General features: G+C 40.9%; 1 protein-coding gene across 1 annotated transcript; it reads right to left on the minus strand.

Moving 5' to 3' along the window:
• Positions 1 to 488: 488 nt before the first annotated feature.
• DIS3L (DIS3 like exosome 3'-5' exoribonuclease) lies at positions 489 to 18,983 on the minus strand. The gene is made up of 17 exons (XM_037394184.1): positions 18,802 to 18,983; positions 16,027 to 16,180; positions 15,090 to 15,218; positions 14,301 to 14,436; positions 13,120 to 13,296; positions 11,671 to 11,749; positions 10,532 to 10,711; positions 9,368 to 9,537; positions 8,439 to 8,600; positions 7,507 to 7,754; positions 6,589 to 6,681; positions 4,520 to 5,053; positions 3,537 to 3,691; positions 3,252 to 3,430; positions 2,761 to 2,906; positions 1,091 to 1,265; positions 489 to 1,014 (listed from the first exon to the last, which is right to left on the minus strand). Exons 1-17 carry the CDS (start codon positions 18,929 to 18,931, stop codon positions 709 to 711), a joined length of 3,153 nt encoding a protein of 1,050 aa, XP_037250081.1. The 5' UTR covers positions 18,932 to 18,983; the 3' UTR covers positions 489 to 708.
• Positions 18,984 to 19,561: the final 578 nt, after the last annotated feature.

Here is a 19,561-nt window from a genome sequence, read left to right on the forward strand (position 1 = left end):
ACAAGTATCTTAAGGGTGAGTGCTAAGAGGATAGGGCCGGGCTCTTTTCAGTGGTGCCCAGAGGCAGGACAAGGGGCAGTGGGCACAAACTGCCTCCCCCGGGGGTTCCACCTGAGTGTGAGGGAAAAATTTTTTACCTTGAGGGAGACTGAGCCCTGGGACAGGCTGCCCAGAGGCTGTGCGGTCTCCTCCTCGGGAGCCATTCCAAACCTGCCCGGCCGTGACCCAGTGCAGCCTGCTGTAGGGAGCCTGCGGCAGCCCGGGCCAGGGCGCTTCCAGCCACCATGATGCTGTGATACGCAGCTGGGGGATTTCAATAAACAAAATGCTGTGTTCTGGTTAGTATGAAGGAAACTGCTTTTTATATCATTGTAGCTATGTGTGCAAGGTTGCCGACAGCTGTTGGAAATCCTTAGGTAACTTAATTTTTGGACAACACGGGAAAGTAATTTTTGGAATGATAAGTTAAAAGAATTCATGACACAGTCTTTAGCCTGGAAGTTGAGATTTATCATGTATAAAATCTTTCAAAACTCATACATGTTCATCACAGTCAGATAAAAATAATTCTTATTTAAAATAGACATTTAATTTCTTATTAAAAGGACTTGAATCTTTTAAATAATGCTTTTAAAAAAAAAACCCCAACTTCATGATACAAAGTGAATAGGAGCAGAACATGAACAAGCAGATGTGCTAGGTTATAGTTCAAGTTCTGATGTCAGCTGAAACATCTAATAGTGCCAAATCCCTGATCTCCTCCAGCAGCTGGTACAGGCTTGCCCCCTTGGTCTGGCAGTACTCCTGATAGTCTTCGTCAATTGCTTCAACCCTTGCTGCCTCTTGCGCACGCTGGGCTTCGGCAGACTGACTGACTTCTTTTACTAAGTCAGACTTCACCACGTGAAAATTCTGGGAAACCTCTGCATCTGGAGTCTGGTATGGTGTGTTCCTGATTATTTCCAGCTTGATCGTGTCAGCATGGCAGCGGGAAGTCTGCACAAGTATTTTCACCTTAAAAGCAACATAAAAAATAATTTTATTTCTGATAGCGCTATTTCCTTTTACTTCCCTCAGATTAAATACTCACTGTAATATGATCAAAAAGGCTTAATGTAACTGATTCTCCAGTAGTTGTAGTGGAAGTAATTTTGTTCTGAAAACGATGGAGTGATCCAGGCTTCCACTCACAGCTCCTATCACCTTGACAGGAGATGACTAAGCCTTCTTTGTTTTTCATATATGCAGCACCTTTGATTCCATATCTACAAAAGAGCAGGTGAGTACACAGAAACTGTTTTAATGATTTTTACCGTTACCAGTTCTTTTACTTTTGAAACCAACAGATGGCTACCTACGATTATATAAAAGCAACATCAGGGGGCAAACACTGTAGCCTGATAATCTTGCTTCAGGGTCGGTGATGCACATTGTCAAAGCAAGCCCCAGAGCATGAAGATATTGACTGAAGTGTTTTGAAAGCAGCGAAATAAAATATAGTCAGTGATCCATGATCTTGTGTGTTGGGTGGAGCCTGGAATGCCCTGATAACAGAAGAGAAGCAGCATTACAGGTTCTTCCAGACAGCACGGTGAGGAAAGAGTTCTCTGCTGAAATTACTTGAAGACCAGCAGCATGGCTGCAGTGGGTTGTCTGTAAGGAAGCCTCTCCTGGTTAGGTTCTGGCTCTTTGGCTGTGCAGCCAGCCAAGCCATCTGGAGTGCTGCAGGTGACAGGCCTACATCGAGCTGGTTTATATCCAAGCTCAGTCTGGGGCCAGGATCGAGCAGCCCCTGGCTGTATTCATGGAAGCTGAGGGTATTCGTGTAATGGTTTCCTTTACCTAACACCGCTCTAGAATGGTTTTTAGTTCGCTTCTGGGTTTGTTTTTTTAAAGGAGAGATCTTGTGCCTTATTTCTCATACCTGTTAGCCAGCCAGGCAGACAGTGTTGCTACAGTAACGCACACACACAAAGATCATTAAGTAATCCAAACTGTGCAGAGCCAGCAAGGGAAAGGCCAGGTAGTTCTCTTCCCCCAAGGCTGGGGAGCTGGCCAAGGCTTAGGAAGGCAGCACTCTCCAGTTCTGTGGTGCCGAGTGCCTTCTTATATCACTCACTAGTCATTTTTATAACATAAACAGGACAGATTTAGTGCACTTTACAGATTTAAAAGCTCAGAAATTAATAGGTAATGTTAGCATCACACAAAGAGTTGCTTTCTACGACAGAGGCTGAGCTGAGGTAGAGGCACTTCTGGGAGCCCAACTACCATAAACAGCACCATGTAAACATTTCTTCTGTTTCCCTGCTGCCTGCAAGGAGTAGCTGTTGAAAAGGTGCTCCCAGCTGCATAACCGGCAGTCTGTACAGAAGGGAAAGAGTGCTGAAGAATGCATGGCTTTGTGATTTGGAAAATCACTTTCTATTGTGTTTCTTTTTTTAAAAAAGGGAGAAAAAAATATTCCAGTCCTTGTTCTGCCTTAGCAGCTGCTTTGGCAGAATACGGCCTTTGCCCTTTTAATGTTTTGAGATACATACTGTGCAGCATAGTCTTACCATTTCCTCATAGAAACTTTTCTTCAGAGTCAAAGCACAGAAAAGCACTGCTTATGATTTACAACAAAAATCTAAAATGCAGTCATCTGTCAACACCAGACCACGCTGCAAACACTTCTTTTCTCAAGGACTGGTGATGTCCTGACAGCATTCTAGGAACACTTCTTATTTTTAAGCTCAGTTCAAGCTCCAATGAACTCACCTTGGTACAAAAACAAGGACACCGTTTGTTCGAATTGAGTAAATAACACCATCTGCTATGCAGCGCTCATCTGTTTCCGGGGTTTTGTCTTTGAAGTACATGCACTGGAAGAGTTCAGTGGACTGTTTCTGAGCACGCTGGGCTGCCTGCAAGCACCCGCCACAAAAAGGAGACAAAAAAATTCTGAATAAATATTTCAACGAGCTTGTTTGGCTTCAATTTCCATAGTTTCTTTTTCCCATTACTTCCTTATCTGTGCCCTAGAAAAATTTTACCTAAAAGGAAATCCTACAGGTAGCACACATGAAATATGAAGTCACATTTACTACCACCCTCAGAAGAAAACTGACATTTAAGTAAAAAAACCCCAAAGCATTACAAATAAAAATGAAGCGATGCTATGTCATTGTAGAACCCAAAAGGTCAGGACTGCTATCCCATCCACTGGGCAGCATACAAATGTACGGAGACACACTCGATGACCATCTTACCCGGTTTCTGTTATTAATGTGTCTGCACAGCTCCTCAAGATCCTTATTACTGAATATATTACTCTTCACATCTCCTTTAGTTTCCTTCAGAGTTGCTGCTATCAAGAGTCTGTGGACAACCATATCAGCATATCTTCTAATTGGAGAAGTAAAATGAGTGTACTTCTCTAAGGCAAGTCCTACAAATAAAAAAGCAGTGATAAGGAATCAAAGCAATGAACTGCCTCCCCCCAGCAGTTCAGCAATAATAACGGGAACAGCATAAAAAATGAAGTGACGAGATACCATAATGATGAAACTCTTCCTCAGAACAAGAGCCGGTTGAGAAGTACAACGCGTTAGACATTGCCTGAGTGGCCATAGATCGCAACAGCTGATTTACAACTGGATCCAACGGGTCATTTGCTTTATCCAGAGACTCAGCCAATGTTTTGTTAGACCTGTCAAAAAAAAGTGTTAATTCTGAAGATTATGCCATCTTTGATCAGAATAGCTTATAGGTAAAAATAGCATACAAAACCATGTAAAAATTGATTAATAGGTATTAATGGAAAAATATGAGTGACAAGCAGAATGATGTTAAAACTTTTACCACAGTTTACTAACAGCTCTGCTCTAGAAAAATGTTTACAACCCCTCCAGTTTTCACCAACAGACCTGTCTCCTGCAACCTGGAGAAGGAAGGACAGGCACAGAGCCCCATTCCATGCAGCACAAACCAGACGGTGAGCTGCTCCAAAACCTGTTCTATGGGGAGAAGGTGACATCCAAGTAAACAGAGCCACTACTGATGCCTCTCACGCTCTGATGTCCAGAAATGATGCCTCCCAATGTGATGAAGCTCATAGCCTTCTATCATCTTGAAAAATTAATTCTGAATTGAGTCATTTAAAATTACTATATTGCACAGAATTAACTTGATTTAAACAAGTACTGTATTACGCTGCTATTACAGGAAATACGGTGCAAACAAGGCTATTGCAGAGCTTAACCGCTCACAGTGACTGAACAAATTATTTTTGGGTATGTCTGAAATTATCCAGATACTGCCATTTTCAGAACAGCTGGCAGCGTGCAGGCAGCACCTCCTGCTTAGATGATCATCTCCTGCTCACAGGAAGGTTAAGGTAGCGGGTATTTTTAAGAATTGCTATGCAGCATCTATGAACATTGATACTCAGAACTGTAATGATTTGTAATGATAAGATACCTCAATAGTTAATTGCTTAACTTGAATTAAGTGCTTAAGATAAATAATAAAAAGATACCGTGTGTCCATTGAGAAACCTTTGGCACTGGCACATTCTCGAAGTTCAGTGAAATATTCCTGCCGTGGTGGGGGGTGTTGACGCAATAGAGCTTGGTGAGGAAAATTTTCTGAAATCTTTTTTGCCACCCAGTGGTTGGCAAGAATCATACATTCCGCTACAGTCTCATGCACCTCCAGCGGCTGCTTAGGGATGAGATCGTGGATATTATGTTTATCATCCAGTTGCACTCGGATTTCTACCCCTTCCAGTTCCAGAGCACCACAGCTGTTCCGCTTAGCTCTAACGTGTCGGGCTATATCGGTGAGTTTTGATATTGCCCAAACCAGTTCAGCCACCCTGGTCTGTCTTGTTCTTTCATCCAAGTTTCTCAGCTCTGGGATATCACCAACAACACTAGTGTCTCCATCTAATAATCCCTGTGCTGCTTCATAAACTAGCTTGTACGCAGATCGAATGATGGTTTTGTTGTAGCAGACACTCAGAATTTCGTATGATTCTTTTTCTAGCTCCCACAAGACACTTACAGCATACCTGAAAGATAAGATCACAATTCTATAAATAGTTCTAGTTGACTTAAACTAGCATTTCAAGCACATCCAACTGTTACACATTTACAAGTTCAATTATGGGGGTTTTTTTTACAGGAAACATCTTTTTCTTCATGAAACAAACCAGCGCTCAGCAATGCCACTAATTAATGCACTTCCCTCTCTCTCTCATGTATCATAACTTAAATGAGGACCAGCTACATCAGCAGCATTTTCAATCCATCTGTTGAAGCAGAGTACCCCTAAGATATAAGGCCACATCTATTTTAAAGCACAGCTACACTGCAGCAGTTATTTTTCTTCATTTTTATTTTCAGTCTGATGCATTCACAATGAGTATCTGCACCCTGCATATCTTCATGCCAGCCAGCCAACTAACCCTGTAAATTGTAATAAAACAGGCTAACAGCATGTTTGAGGAATAGGACAATAGTGAAAAAAGCAACCATTCATATGGGTACATGCCCTCCAGACCAACACCCATGTCAAAAAACAAATGAAACACAAAGATGCCTTCACCTTTAGGCTGCTGTTTAAAAATAATGCGAATTGCTAAGGGTATAGGTAAACATTATGGGAGAATGAGACAGTCATTGTATAATACTGTATTTCTGCTTTTTGTGACTCCTTACTACTTCGCTTACAAATAGTAACAAATAATTCAAAGAACAAGTGCACCTAACTGCAAAGAGCAGTTACTATGGAATAGGTTAACACTAATGTTAACATTTTTGGGCACCCACAAAGTGTTCACAATGGGTGGGAAACTCACCCTCCACACACAATTCCCCCTCCCCCAGCCAAATCAGTTTCTCATACAGTGACACGACTGCTAAGGACAGCCTAAAAGCAGCACTGGGAATCTGCAACTGGGGCAGAATTGGGGAAGACTCACCCTCACTCTCTCTTTTGTAGCAGCATGGTGAGAATATAAAACTGATCATAGAATTACAGAGGTGGATATTCAGTATTTAGAGTTAACTCCCCCTGAAAAAAATGTCTACATAAAAAAAATAATTTGTGGTGCTCTCTGGAAACCTCAACAGGGCTAATGTAGGTATGAAACCTTGCTTTTGCATCAGAATTAATCTGTCAGTAGTTAATTTAATCCAAGAAAAGATTTAACATTGATGAAAGGTAAATATTACAAGAGTTCTTCTAATGGGGCGATGTGCCCACAACTAATGATTTCAGGAATGCATTTATCTTGTTTAAAAAAAAGGTCCATGCCTCAATCTTCTCAGTGATCTCATTGTTTGAATCTTGCATGCACTACCTCTACGTTCAGCTGGACTGTCCTGCTCAAACGAAATGCTTCGGCAGGGTAAAGCATTACAAAGTGTTCACCCTACCTAACTATCGTAGATTGAAAAGTATTTTTTAGTGTACGCTGTTCTTTCAGTTGAGGATTTAGTAATAACGCAGAAACGTCCAACCAACTGATAAACACAGAGACTGGCAGTGATAATGAAATTACTTCTAAAAATCTCCTTCCTCAGAAATATTATAAAATCTTACCTATCAACTCCACTAAGAAGAGAGCATATGTCAGCACTCAAGACAGAGGGCAGCATGTCATAACGACGATCCGCTAAATAGTAAGTTGTTGCCCTGAGGAATAAAATACATTTACTATTGTTTTCACAAGGACTCATTGGTGCGTATCTCCCAAGCACTTTGGGGTATAAGCATAGCTTCACCAAAACAAGACACAGCATGATTTTAAAAGGTTATTCTTACAGAACAAACACATGTGCAATACCAAAGTCAACTTACTAAGGCCAGAACTAGGGCTGTACAAAACAGGCTCAACTAAGAAGAGATCATTTAATGGCTATACCTAACGTCTCTGCTCTACAGTTTACATTTCTTTGCATCTACAAAGAATACATTTCATAAAGTGATTCAGCAGTTTAAGTTCAAAGCAATGGCAATGAAAGTAAAAAAGGAATGCACTATCTGGCATATTAAAACACAAGGTTGAATATTACAACATAAGCCTGCCAACTACCTCTAGAATTGAATTCATGTAAGACTTAATTCCATTTTGTGGGTGTTCTGTGTGAAGATTCACCCCCCTTGGAATGCAAACACGTGGTTTGTAAATACTTCAAATCTCAAATGTTGAAGTAGACTATAAAGCAAACAATAGTGATTAGTGAAAGATAAACCTAAACTGTAACTCTGTGGAAAAGAGCAATTTCATAGTAAAACAGCAAAGCAGTAGGTCAGATAGCAGTTTCTTCCCCAGCAGGCCTATTTTATCCAAATAAATGCAGAATACCATTAGTTACACATTAGTTTTAATATGCTGTTTTCATGACGTGAAAGAAGAAATAATGTTTCCTTCCTTCCAATATTTCTCAATGTTTCCTTAAGGCAGCATCACGAACTTCTAAGCTAAATACATTTTCTAATTTTTAGAAAATAATTTACCTTGCTCTGGCCTCAACATCAGTGTAAGAATTTGCTGCCACAAAATGGGTTACATCTGCAATGTGGACACCTAACTCCAGATTCCCATTAGGCAGAGTTCTAAGGGAGAGTGCGTCATCCACATCCTCGCAGCCTTTTGGGTCAATGCTGAATATCAAGTGTGTATCTCTCAAGTCAAGACGTTTTTTTTCCTCCTCAGGATTCACCTTCCATGGATTCTTTGAAGAACTCACTGGCATTTCACTCATCTGTATAAAAAGATGATTGATGACTATCTTCTCTACAAAAACAAGCCAGCCAACAAATTAATTTAGCTTTTCTTTTTCTACACTTTTAATTGTTTTGCATGCTTTTTCATCCCTGACAAATTCTTCTTTCCTTCCATTTTCCACGTCAGTCTATTACATGTACTTTACGGAAAGTACAAAACAGAATTGAGAAGAATGCTACAATATTGTGGTGATATTGCAGCCCTGGCAAACATAACCACTGCATGCTGGTTTTTTTTACATTCTTTCTCTTTCAATTAATTGTAAGTATAATCAAAGTAAGTTATCTATGAGAGCTGGTTGCTCTCCTGGTTGAAGACAAAAGGATTTAAGACAATGATTTCAGTAGGACCAGGCCTTTAGGATCAGTCACATAAACACATATGGAAGACAGCAATATCTTAAAAGTCAACCTCAAATTACAATTAAGAATTGTCATCTCATAGCGAACAGATTATCTTAAAATCACTCTTGATTTGAAAATTTGTAGTACCATAGAACCACTGATCCAAAAGTAATTTCAGAAAAATTATCTATAAATAGTTTTCAGCTTTCAAAAACCTGTTGGCAACTAAGGCATTCAGCTCTAAGAGGGTCCCCCTCTTTGAGAAACAAGACCCTGGAAATCAACAGAAGAGAATGTATCTAATCACAAAGACTAACCTGCATTTCTGAGAAAGGGGCAACACAAATGCTGTTCTCCACCAGAATAGCTGCAATTTCTCCCTCAAGATCTCCAATTCTTCCTAGCACTCTCACAAAGTGTCCATTTGGATATACGGAAGTTGACTCCCAAGAATCAATACGCACGACAACTCTATAATCCTGCAGCAAAACAATTGTTAGAACAGCAATCTGTTCCTGACAAGCAATCAGGGGAAAAAAAATGCTATCCAGAGTCTAGCAACTCTAAAACCTCTACAGAAAGGAAAAAGAAACCCACACAATGAGAAGCATAGAGGCAAATACTGAGAATTACATTTCTTTCCTGTCCAAGACACACTTGAGGTCATTACATGGAGAATCTCTATCTTAAAGTATAAAGAATGAAAGCAAAACCAAGAGGTACACAATTATTCTTATACCAGAAAAGACACAATTGGAATTTACTTCTTGGCCATGAAGAAGTACTTAACACTACAAGGTAAAAGCAGACAGGAATGAACAAACTTCTCTCTACAGCAATGGCAGGTTAATCATCGTAATACATTATCAACTTGTTGAAAAGCTCTCCCTACTGCTTTCATGAAAGTTATGTATAGTCACAGCTCCAATAAAGCCACAAGAGCTATTACAATTTACACCCCCAATATGACCTTTAATTTATCAGAAAAAAACCAAAGCAAGTAGTATATAAATGCTCAGGGTACCTGGACTGTGGCCCAAACTCAGAACTCAAGGAAGCTTTAGTACCTGAAGCTGACGTGGTTTTCACCAGAATTGAACATGTTCCTTCAAGGCAGAAATTGAACTATTCTCAGAGACTTAACTTTATTAATAGTTTTACCCATGTTTTTGCCAAGGAAATCATTAGAGCATATACACCCACACAATTTTGTAGGAACACAGGATAGAGAAAGACTTCAAATTACCTGTAATGCTTCAGCCTGCTGGGTACTGATCCGAATTTTGGGAATTCGGTAGTCCCAAGGTGTAACAAGGATTTTCTGAGCATTTCTGCCCTGGGACTGGGTCTCTTCTTTAGAGGGGAAAGTGACCACATAGTCCCTCCAGTTCTTCTGAAGGATTCCAACAACTTTACCTTTTAATAGGGGACATTGTTGGCTGTACATTAAAGAGTTAAACAGGAACATGAAAGCAAGTATGTGGGAGGTACAGAAGATTCATTGCTTTGTAATATGAACTAATGTGTCCACAAATCTGTACTACACTTGCTAACAACATATGGTATTGCAGACAACAATACAATAAATTATCATTGGCACAGCTAGAATTTAATGAGCTTTTATTTATGCAGACTAACTCACTGTATAGATTTCAACTGACACAGTACATAAAGTATTCAGAGAGATTCCCACCACGACTGAAACGTGGCCAATTCTAGTAAAAATTACAGAACATTCTTAACAGCAAAAATCAAGATCAAATAGCATTTTCTTGCAGGAAGAGAATTAACCTCCTAAAACTTTTAACTCTGACCTCAGCAAACTTTGAAGATGTAGCTATACTTGCAGAGTAATATTTTCAAGTCAGGCTCTAAGTTTCCATGGTACACAGGCATGTCACATTTTAACGGGAGTTCGATACTTCACCTAACAAAATTTTTTTTTCATCTTGAACATTATTTATCATCAAGGAGTTAAAAGGATGCTGTTATCTTTCTGTGTAATCAACAATGACAGTTGAGGATTCGAGCACACCCTCTGGTAAATTAGTCTGTATTAGAATGTTAGTTCGTCTCTTGAAGAGCTGTGAAGAGTGACAGCATGCATTTGGGTAGCAAAGTATTCCAAACTCAGTATTTCTGGAAGAGAACTACAATAATTCAGCTATTTCTGAGAATGAATTTGAAGGAAAACAAAGGGGTGGGTCACATATAGAAAGAATTTAGTGGCCTTCTTGTTGGGATATGTTAGAACGCTTTCATTTGGGATAACCACTTCAAATTTACTAAGGTGCAAAAAATGTGACAATCACAGAAATCAAGGGGACTATGTAATAAAGAGTGCAACACAGCTTGGACCAAGGAAGTGAGGTAATCTTAACAAAGCATTTCATCATGCTATCTACTTTACCTGTGGGCATAGGGTCACCAGTGGTGTCTGCAGGTGCTTTATCCTCACTCTCATTTTCACAAAGGGCAACAGTCCTTCCTTTCCATTCATGCAAAGGCAGTAACTCAACAGCTACCACATCACCATGGATTGCACGGTTTCGAGCTCTGGCCTCATAAATAAGGATGTCACTTTGGAGTTCTAGATTTAAAATAAAAAGAAACAGAACTATAAATTGTTAATTCTTCCACTCTTGGCAGCGTTCTGCTGAAATAACAGAAAATGACATTTGCAATATATTTTTTTTTAAAAAGGACTATTGGCAAGTAATTAATATTTCAAGAAAATTAACCCCCCCTTTTTTTTAAAAGGAGATATTACACAATTCTGTAAGCCAACTCTTGGATGAAAAGCAGCATAGGCTGGCCGAGTTCATTGTTTTTAAGCAGCAACTTTAAAAACACACAACATAGTTAAAATTGTGGAAACCACTGCCACAGGATTCTGAAGAGGGTCCAGAATAAAGCAAGTTTTTAAAAAACTATTAGTAAATCAAACACTGGTTGACTGCAGGGCCTGTCATGGGAACATTTGAAAGTACTTATTACTGAAAGCTGAACTAAGTACTGCACAAAATACTTGCACAAAGATCATGGGCTGTTCCCTCAAAGGTATTTATTACTAACTCATACCAGAAAGACAGTACTGGTGTTCCAATCTGCTCCAAAAGGCATTTTTCCTATTATGTTCACAATGACCAACTTCCTAATCCTGCCAACATCTATGCAAACACTTATTTCAGTCAAATGAGTGGTCACCTGAAGGCAGAACAAAGCACAGGGATAATAAATTTGCATCAGTATTCAACCTCCAAAAAGATCTAGGGAAACCTGTTAGCAGGACAGGAGTCCAAAACACAGCCGAAGGTACTAAGAAAGATGAAGCAGGACATAAAGGGTATTGCTTTCTCAAGAGGCCCACCCTCTGGGTTATCTTCAGCCTCCTTTCTGGCCCACGACAATAACTCAAGCACTGCAGTATCTTAGCTTTCATCTTGTTTAGTAACCGGACAGCTACATATGTATGGCTGCACAGCTTCATGTAAAAAGCACAGACTGTGTCAAAAAGGCATTGAGTACATCCTCTCATTGTCTTTTCACCTGTTTCTTTGCTGCCAAATCCCTGAAGTCGAACAAAAGCTTCCAGTTGTGCTCTATGCTTATTGACATTCAGTGTACCCTAAAAGAAAATAACAAACCAATAAACAGAATGAAACAGTCACACCTCTAAACTGCCAACTTCAAAATATAAAATGTTGGGGGTTACGATTATTTTTACATAAAATAGTAGTCATTATTGATAAGTGGGGTATTTTGAACACAACTGTTCTCTCTATAGGGGGAAAAGATACGATGCAGAACTTCCAAGTACTTGCTTCTGGAAAAGAAAAGGAAATTCTTTTAAATGCTCAATTTAATTGTGAGATGGTAAAGATCCTTTTATTCAAAGCATAGGCAGTGTAAGATTACTTTTGCTGCCTGCCTTAATATAGAATCTGGAGTTACTCCTACAAGAAAACCCTCATTATTTTTGTTCATATTCTGTTCTTGCCTCGCTGCTGAAATTGTCAAGAAAGAAGGAAATTACTACCCTAATTCTTTAAAGTATTTTTAAGACAAGGACACTTGTCCACCAACAATCCATAGTACAATGGATCTGTAGCTGGTACAGTTCTGTGGTTTGGATTTAGCATGAGAATAATGTCGAGAACACACAGATGTTTCAGTTTTTGCTAAGCAGTGCTTACTCGAAATCAAGGACTTTTCAAGTTTCCCATGCTCTGCCAGTGAGCAGGTGCACAAGAAGCTGGGAGGGAGCAGAGCCAGGACAGCTGACTAGAACTAGCCAAAGGGATATTCCATACCATAAAATGTCATGCTCAGTATATAAACTGTGGGGAGTTGGCCAGGGGCTGCTGATCACTGCTGGAGGACCGGCTGGACACAGGTCAGTGGGTGGTGAGTATTGTGCATCACTTGTTTGGTTTTTCCTCTTGAATTTTATTCCTCTCTCCCACTCTCCTCTTCATTACAATTATAATTCTTTTCAGTTATTAAACTGTTCTTATCTCAGCTCATGGGTTATACCTTTTCCTGATTCTCCTCCCCATCCCACTAGGGCAGGAGGGGGAGTGAGTGAGTGGCAGCGTGGTACTTACTTGTTGGCTGGAGTTAAACCATGACACTGACCGAGAGATCTCTGTACAGTATTATTTATATTTAAGAATGAGATCTAGCTGCTAGTTTCTCAATTTAGAGGTGTATCACATATCAACCTGAGGAAAAATCCATAGCAAATTTAATATTCTAAATTACTAATTATGATTTTAACTTCTCCAAGACAAAAAAGAATCCATGTGTTCACAAGATGAAGTAGGGGAAATACGGAGAATCCTAATGCCTTCCATCCTCTTACTCCTGTTTTTTTTATTTTCTTTCCTCTCCCCACTATAGCAATACTTCTTCAGGTAACCAGTCTAATTCAGGCAACTAAAGAGACCAAGCACAAGACTGCACTGTTCTCTGTATGCTCTCTATATAGCAAATGACCTGTATGTATCTTCCAGATTTGATTCCAGCTTCCAATATTTCCACAGGTAAGTGCTCAGGATATTCTTTCCCATTGTTTTCTTGGCTTTCACTCTCCCGTTCACGCCGAGCTTGAAGTATAGAGTCAAAGAGCTCATGGGCAGCCTTTAAGTCAGGCCAAAAGTTATCCAAGTAATTCTGTGTGCACATACATAAACAAACATGAAATATTTAGAGATCTGTTCTTTGAATAATGCATTTGGAAAGCCCATAATGGACAAGAGCTGTCTCAAACGCTAACTCAACTAGCACTTCCAAGTGGTAATGGTGTGTTTGCTCTAAACACCACAGATTTGTTCCAGGTTCAACCTAACTCATTTGCTAAGTACAACAAAGGAGGCATGACTGTTAAGACAGCATCCTAGACTAGAGATTCAAAAACTTTTTCTACCAATATACCCAATTCAGGCCACATACTTCTTGCAAAGTGCCATAACAGAAAAATCAAACTGGCAACCCACTATTATGTTTACACTTCTTACATGACTTTTTATGCTACATTTGCTCCACTTCCCATTGTCTCATAGCAGTTAAAAAACTCAAGCATCATCATTTAATATAGCTTTAAGGTAAATCTGTTTGGTCCTGTTTTTACTTAATGTCTTTTCCCAGCTAAACATAAACATGCCATCCATATAACCTACTGAATACAAGCAGTATCAGAGATCAACAACTAAATGCAGAATGAATTATCTTCTCATGCACCACTGTATCCTAAGTAGTCAAGGCTAAAGTAAACTGGCAGAATAACGCTGATGGATATTTATGCTACAGCTGTTTATGGACTGCTTGCACTAAAGATTTAGACAGCTGGCTGAGGTAACTGATCATTGTTCACCAATGCCAAATTCTTTAAAAACAAGGAAAACAACGAGAAGGGCTCCTAAGACAGATGAACTCTAGCTTTAAAGCTGCCATTTTTCTTTTCAGTTCTCTGGTTCGCTCACTGCCACCATTTTTTATGACATTCCCATGACTGACATCTTTGCTTTCTTTGATAAATGAAGACATGAGTTACCATCATAGTTTTCTTAAACATAAAGTCTGAAATGATCCGCACCATACATTGGGCTTTAATGTACTTGCTTCATCCATTTGATATAGCATAAAGGAAACCACCTTCTACTTTTCTGGCATGTTACCTTGAAGGAAATCACAAACACTCCTTCTGTTTCATTTCCATACTGCCTGATAGCATCTTCATCTTCTGTAACCATAACAACTGGCATCTGACCCAAGCAGTGATTATAGTACCAGACTGCTGCATTGTAAATACTCCTAGAAAAGCAAAGTTTGAAATAAGGTTTCCGATATATCTCATTTGCTACTTGCAAGACATTTGCCAGCTTTGTGTGAACAAGATTTTGGTTTAACACGTATACTCTTGAGATATATACACCAAGCTATATAAACCTTATATCTGCAAAAATTTTTATGCGCAGTACATAAGCACCAAGAGACCAGAGGAAAATGAAATGTTTCCTCTCCAATATATCTGCTTGTGCCCTAACTGCAATGTAACATACTGTTCCTCTGAGGGAAAGTTTGTAAAAAGCAAGCTGGCACTGCCAAGACTCCAATGCTATGGTGTTTACAGGCTATCAGATATTACATCTAACAGTCCAGTAAGGTTCACGTGATATATTTATTATGCTAAAGCATCCTTTAAAATGGCTGCGCACCTTGAAAATGATCCAGCATTTTTTAATTCAATTGCATTGAATTAAGTACATTTTTGTCTATGTTTCTAAGAAAACAATGTTGACACTTTCTTAATCACAAATGGACAATCTAGACTTTCAGTTATTGCCAACTGTTCCGGAGCTAAGCAGAGCAAGAGTGTGAACTCTTATGTACACAATACATGCTAATATTCCTAAATACATTATCACAATGTTGTCCAGTGTAGTGCTACATAAGTTAAAACAAACCTGGTCTGCCATTTCTCCATGGATTCTCCCTTCTCTCTTGGCAAGTAAGAATGCTGGTGGAACTCATTAGCAAACACAATACAGTCATGACGGGCATCCTTTACTAGATTTCGTAACTTGTTGTACAGTCTGTAATATGAAAAAGGTAAATATTGTCTTGTGCTTTCTTTTGCTAATGTTATTTTAACTCCAGATGAAAATACAGCTGAAAAACTCAAGGAAAGGTATTGTCACGCACAAAGAAATTATCTCATTGAATTACATCACTGGTGACAAAACCTAAAACATCATCTGTAAGTGAGCTTTTCATGATTTCCATTATCAATGCTTCTGACTTTTAAACATTTGTTATTCAATGAGCCCCACAAAACACTGTAAGTATTTAGGAACTTATTTTGTCACTGCTGGGACAAGAGCTATTTCTTCAAAGGCATTTGTGTTTTAGAAATGTAGGAAGACTTTGGTAACACTCTTAGAGGCTATGGCAATACATCGGTTAATGTCTGGTAAGGTAAATACTACATAACAGTATTAATTGCTCCCCATAGACAAGTGCTCAGTCTTTAATACAGCAAACCAAAACCATGTCACAATCTGGTTGTGGCACATGATCCATTGCTACTGCAAAGTGTCCTCAATTCCTATCATAAGCTATCTGACTAGTTAATAATGCTACAGGTTTAATATTGTTCCTATCAAGCAAAAACTATGACACATTGATGTCCATGGACCATAAAGGATTACAGCTCTTTCCCTTCTGTAAAAGTATATTATAAAGACACTTGAAAGACCCAAAACCAAATTAAGCACAGTATATTTGCTGACTTTGGGTTACTGACACTTGCTGACTTTGGGTTACTGTGCTTAAACATACACTTCACAAGCTAGTATCTTTTTTTCAATCTGATTTTAAAATAAGATATAATAGGATAAGTACCTGCGTCCTTTTTGATGTTGCACAGCTTGACATGCTGTCTGCATGAAAATAGTACCCTTCAGCTCTGGAAACTCGAGAATCTCAAGGTAATCTTGAACAACCTTGCAGTCGGGGACAACATAATGTGTAACATCATCTGATAACAATTTGCCATCTAAAAAATAATCCAGAATTTAAATGTTTAAACTTTCAGTGGCAATACTGGTTTCTTAAAAATACTTTCAGATGTCAGGAAATTAGAGTTGTGTAATCTCAACAGTATACATACCTCTTTTCTGAATGAACAAAACTATGACTACTGTGGTACAAGCTCTAAAATTTATGAGATAACCCTTTTGCATCCACTGATGCCAAAATTTAGTGCAAATTCTATCCAAATGAGTGAAAAAGATCCACTTGCTTTATGAAAAGGACGGAACTTAAAGAGTGCAGGTAGCAGTCTTTTTTCTGTACTTCCATACGAAGAAAGACAATGTATACCTGCCACAGAAAATCTTTTCATGGCATTTTCAAAGGGTATAGAATTATGGATACTTCTGTTACACTGCTTCCACAGATATCTCTATTAAACACTATCCATTTATAGCAGGCTCTTTTTATGTATCTTTACAAAAAAGAATACAGATAAGGGTGTATGTGGAGAAAAGCAACGCTACTGCAAAGAGATGTTATTGAATCTAAACTATTAACCATCATTATTTATTTCCTCTAAAGAGATTCCATCCCTTAGGAACACACCATCAAAATACCACGAACAACCATCACAGATGACATCTTAAAATGTACCTAAAACCTGACGAGTTTAATTGCTTTAGATGTTTCAAAGATTACCCAATGAACTTTTGGGCGGGAGGGGATCTGTATTTTCTCTCACTGCCTATTCATCCCTTATGACTTTATAAACACTGAACTGCTGAACTTACCGCAGTGCAGGCAAATTATATATAATAAAAGTATATAGATTTTGACAAGTTATGTTATTTTCACGTATTTCTCAGAAGCTGATGCAGGACAATCTGTCTATTAACTGTGATCACTAGAAGTGTGAATCCAGTAGGCAGAACTCTGCATACAGTAATATGGCTACATCTCACACTGAAGGCATATAATGGATGATGGCAGAATGCATACAAGAAAGGTAATATTTATCAATAATTCAGAAGAGCATTAAAAGTGAAATGTCACTTGAAGATTTATGTAATCTGCCCATATTAAGCTATCCTTGCCTAACCTATACATCTAGATCAGAATAACTTCTAAGTAGGCACAGCACACTACAAGTATCTGTAGATGTGATTTATGCAGGCAGTCTCTCACAGTGCATGAAATAAGTTTGCTCAGCACACTGTGTAGAGTCAGGAATGAAAACAAATGTTCACCTCACTTCTGAGTTACCTAGAATAATTACAAAGGGACATATCCTGACACTTGCCTGCAGCACAATTTACATTTAAGTCCAGAAGAGGGGAAGTTAGGCATGGCAAGAGAGGCAAGACTTTTTTTCTGGTATGTGCCTGTAACTTATCCTTAAGGAATTAATAACTAAATGCAATACATTGGGGAGCAGTAACTATCACTGGCCCTGACATCCTGGATAGCAGTAATATACTGCACTACCTTCTGCTCGCAATTACCATGGGCACCTAATTCAAAAGTGACAACATCTATGTCAATCACAGTTCAGAAGAAGGAAAAAAACCCCAAAACTATAGAGTTGAAATTCTCCACCTTTTCTTTTAGGTAAGCAGTTAAGCAAACAATTTGGTCGATTCAAATAGGCTGGATATTATGTTATTTGCCAGTTTCCTGCATCAAATAAATTGTGTTATTTAACAAAACCAAAAAAACCAACCCCTTAAATATCAGCCAAAGGTCACATGATGATCTATGATGCACATAATAGCACCACGGTATGTAAAAACAACAACAAATCTAGACATCACAGGGACTGGCAGTCTTCCCGTGTCTGAAATGACCGGATATAACACAGGCAATTACATTTAATTACTTAACAGAAATCACTGCTGATGCAGAGTTAGTCGCTTCAAGATAACGGCTTGGCCCCACTGCAGTACTTAACAGGTATGTACAGCATTTAATTAATGGTATAAACCACCACCCTGAAAAAACTAATACATTTTTTAAAGATCTTTGTAAAACAGGGAAGTGTGAAACTTGCATAATCCTTTAGCCTTTTATCACTGTCTGTAAACTGCTCACAGTTAAATCCTGTAACAATCAACTTCTCAATTCCTTTTTCTCTTAATGCCTGGTTTATTTCCGACAGGTTTTGCTTTGAAAGGGTACTTTTGCTATAGCCTTGCTTTGGTACCGTCTGTTTTTTCCACGACTTTTACGCCGCTCTTCCGCACCGGTGGTGGCCGGCCCGGGAGGGCCATGGGGGGCCTAGGGCAGACCCCAGCACCCCGCAGCCCACCCCGGCCCCCTCCCGCCGTTCTCTCTCTTTTTATTCATGGCTCGTCCCGCTCGCTGCCCCCCCTGAGCTGCTCCCCGCGCCCGCACCGGGGTCCTGCCAGCTCCAGTCAGGCCTCCGCGTCCCGGCCCTCCCCGCCTGTCATGACCTCAGCCCAGGGATCGCCCTCTGCACCCAGCTTTGGCCTACGGAACCTGAGGCACAACGGCCCCCCCTCCCGGGGCAAGCTGCCCACAGCTGCAGCTCGCCCCCGGCGCGACCGTGGGTCTGGCGCCCCGGATCCCCCCCCGCCTTTCCTCACAGGAGCCCCGACCCCAGCCTCCCGCCGCCGGCCCCCTCACCGCGAGGACAGGCGGCCGGGCACAAGGCGCTGCGGCACGGCACGTCGGGGCGCAGGTAGTGCTCCCGCACGACGCGCACCGAGCGGCCCTGCTGGCCCCGCAGCTGCAGCACTTTCTCCGTGCGGAGCATTGAGATGGCGGGAAGCGGCAGCCCCTCGGCCAGGCCCGCCGCTCCCAGAGCGCTTGCGCATGGTGCGCGGGGCGGTGCAACCGTACGAGGCAGAGACTCGGTGGAGGGGCGGGAAACGAGCGGGCTGGCGGTGCTGGGGCGTGTTGGGCTGAGGCGAGGGAAGCCTGAGGGGAGGCGGGCACTTGCTGGGGGGACCGGGGCTGCGGCGGAGGGGAGGCGGGAACTTGCTAGGGGCAGACGGGCACTCGCTGAGGGAACCGGGACGGCAGTGGAGGGGAGGCGGGCACTTGCTGAGGGAACCGGGGCGGGAGCAGCAGGCGGGTGGGAACTTGCTGAGGGAACCGGGGCTGCAGCGGAGGGGAGGCGGGCACATGCTGAGGGAACCGGGGCGGCAGCGGAGGGGAGGCGGGCACATGCTAAGGGAACCGGGGCGGCAGCGGAGGGAAGGCGGGCACTTGCTGAGGGAACCGGGGCGGCAGCAGCAGGCGGGTGGGAACTTGCTGAGGGAGCTGGGGCTGCAGGGGAGGGGAGGCGGGGACTTACTGAGGGAACCGGGCGGCAGCAGCGGGCGGGCGGGCGGGAACTTCCTGAGGGAACCGGGAAGCGGGAACTTGCACTTGCTGAGGGAAG

Source organism: Falco rusticolus, chromosome 7, assembly GCF_015220075.1.
Source record: "Falco rusticolus isolate bFalRus1 chromosome 7, bFalRus1.pri, whole genome shotgun sequence".
Classification (NCBI taxonomy): domain Eukaryota; kingdom Metazoa; phylum Chordata; class Aves; order Falconiformes; family Falconidae; genus Falco; species Falco rusticolus.

Excerpts from the sequence above, each read along its gene's own strand:
- DIS3L (XM_037394184.1), bottom strand. The coding sequence starts at position 18,931 with ATGCTCCGCACGGAGAAAGTGCTGCAGCTGCGGGGCCAGCAGGGCCGC. Across the intron at positions 16,181-18,801 it reads CCCGGCCGCCTGTCCTCGCG|ATGGCAAATTGTTATCAGAT; the intron begins GTGAGGGGGCCG and ends ATTATTTTTTAG. Across the intron at positions 1,015-1,090 it reads GCCTTTTTGATCATATTACA|GTGAAAATACTTGTGCAGAC; the intron begins GTGAGTATTTAA and ends GTTGCTTTTAAG.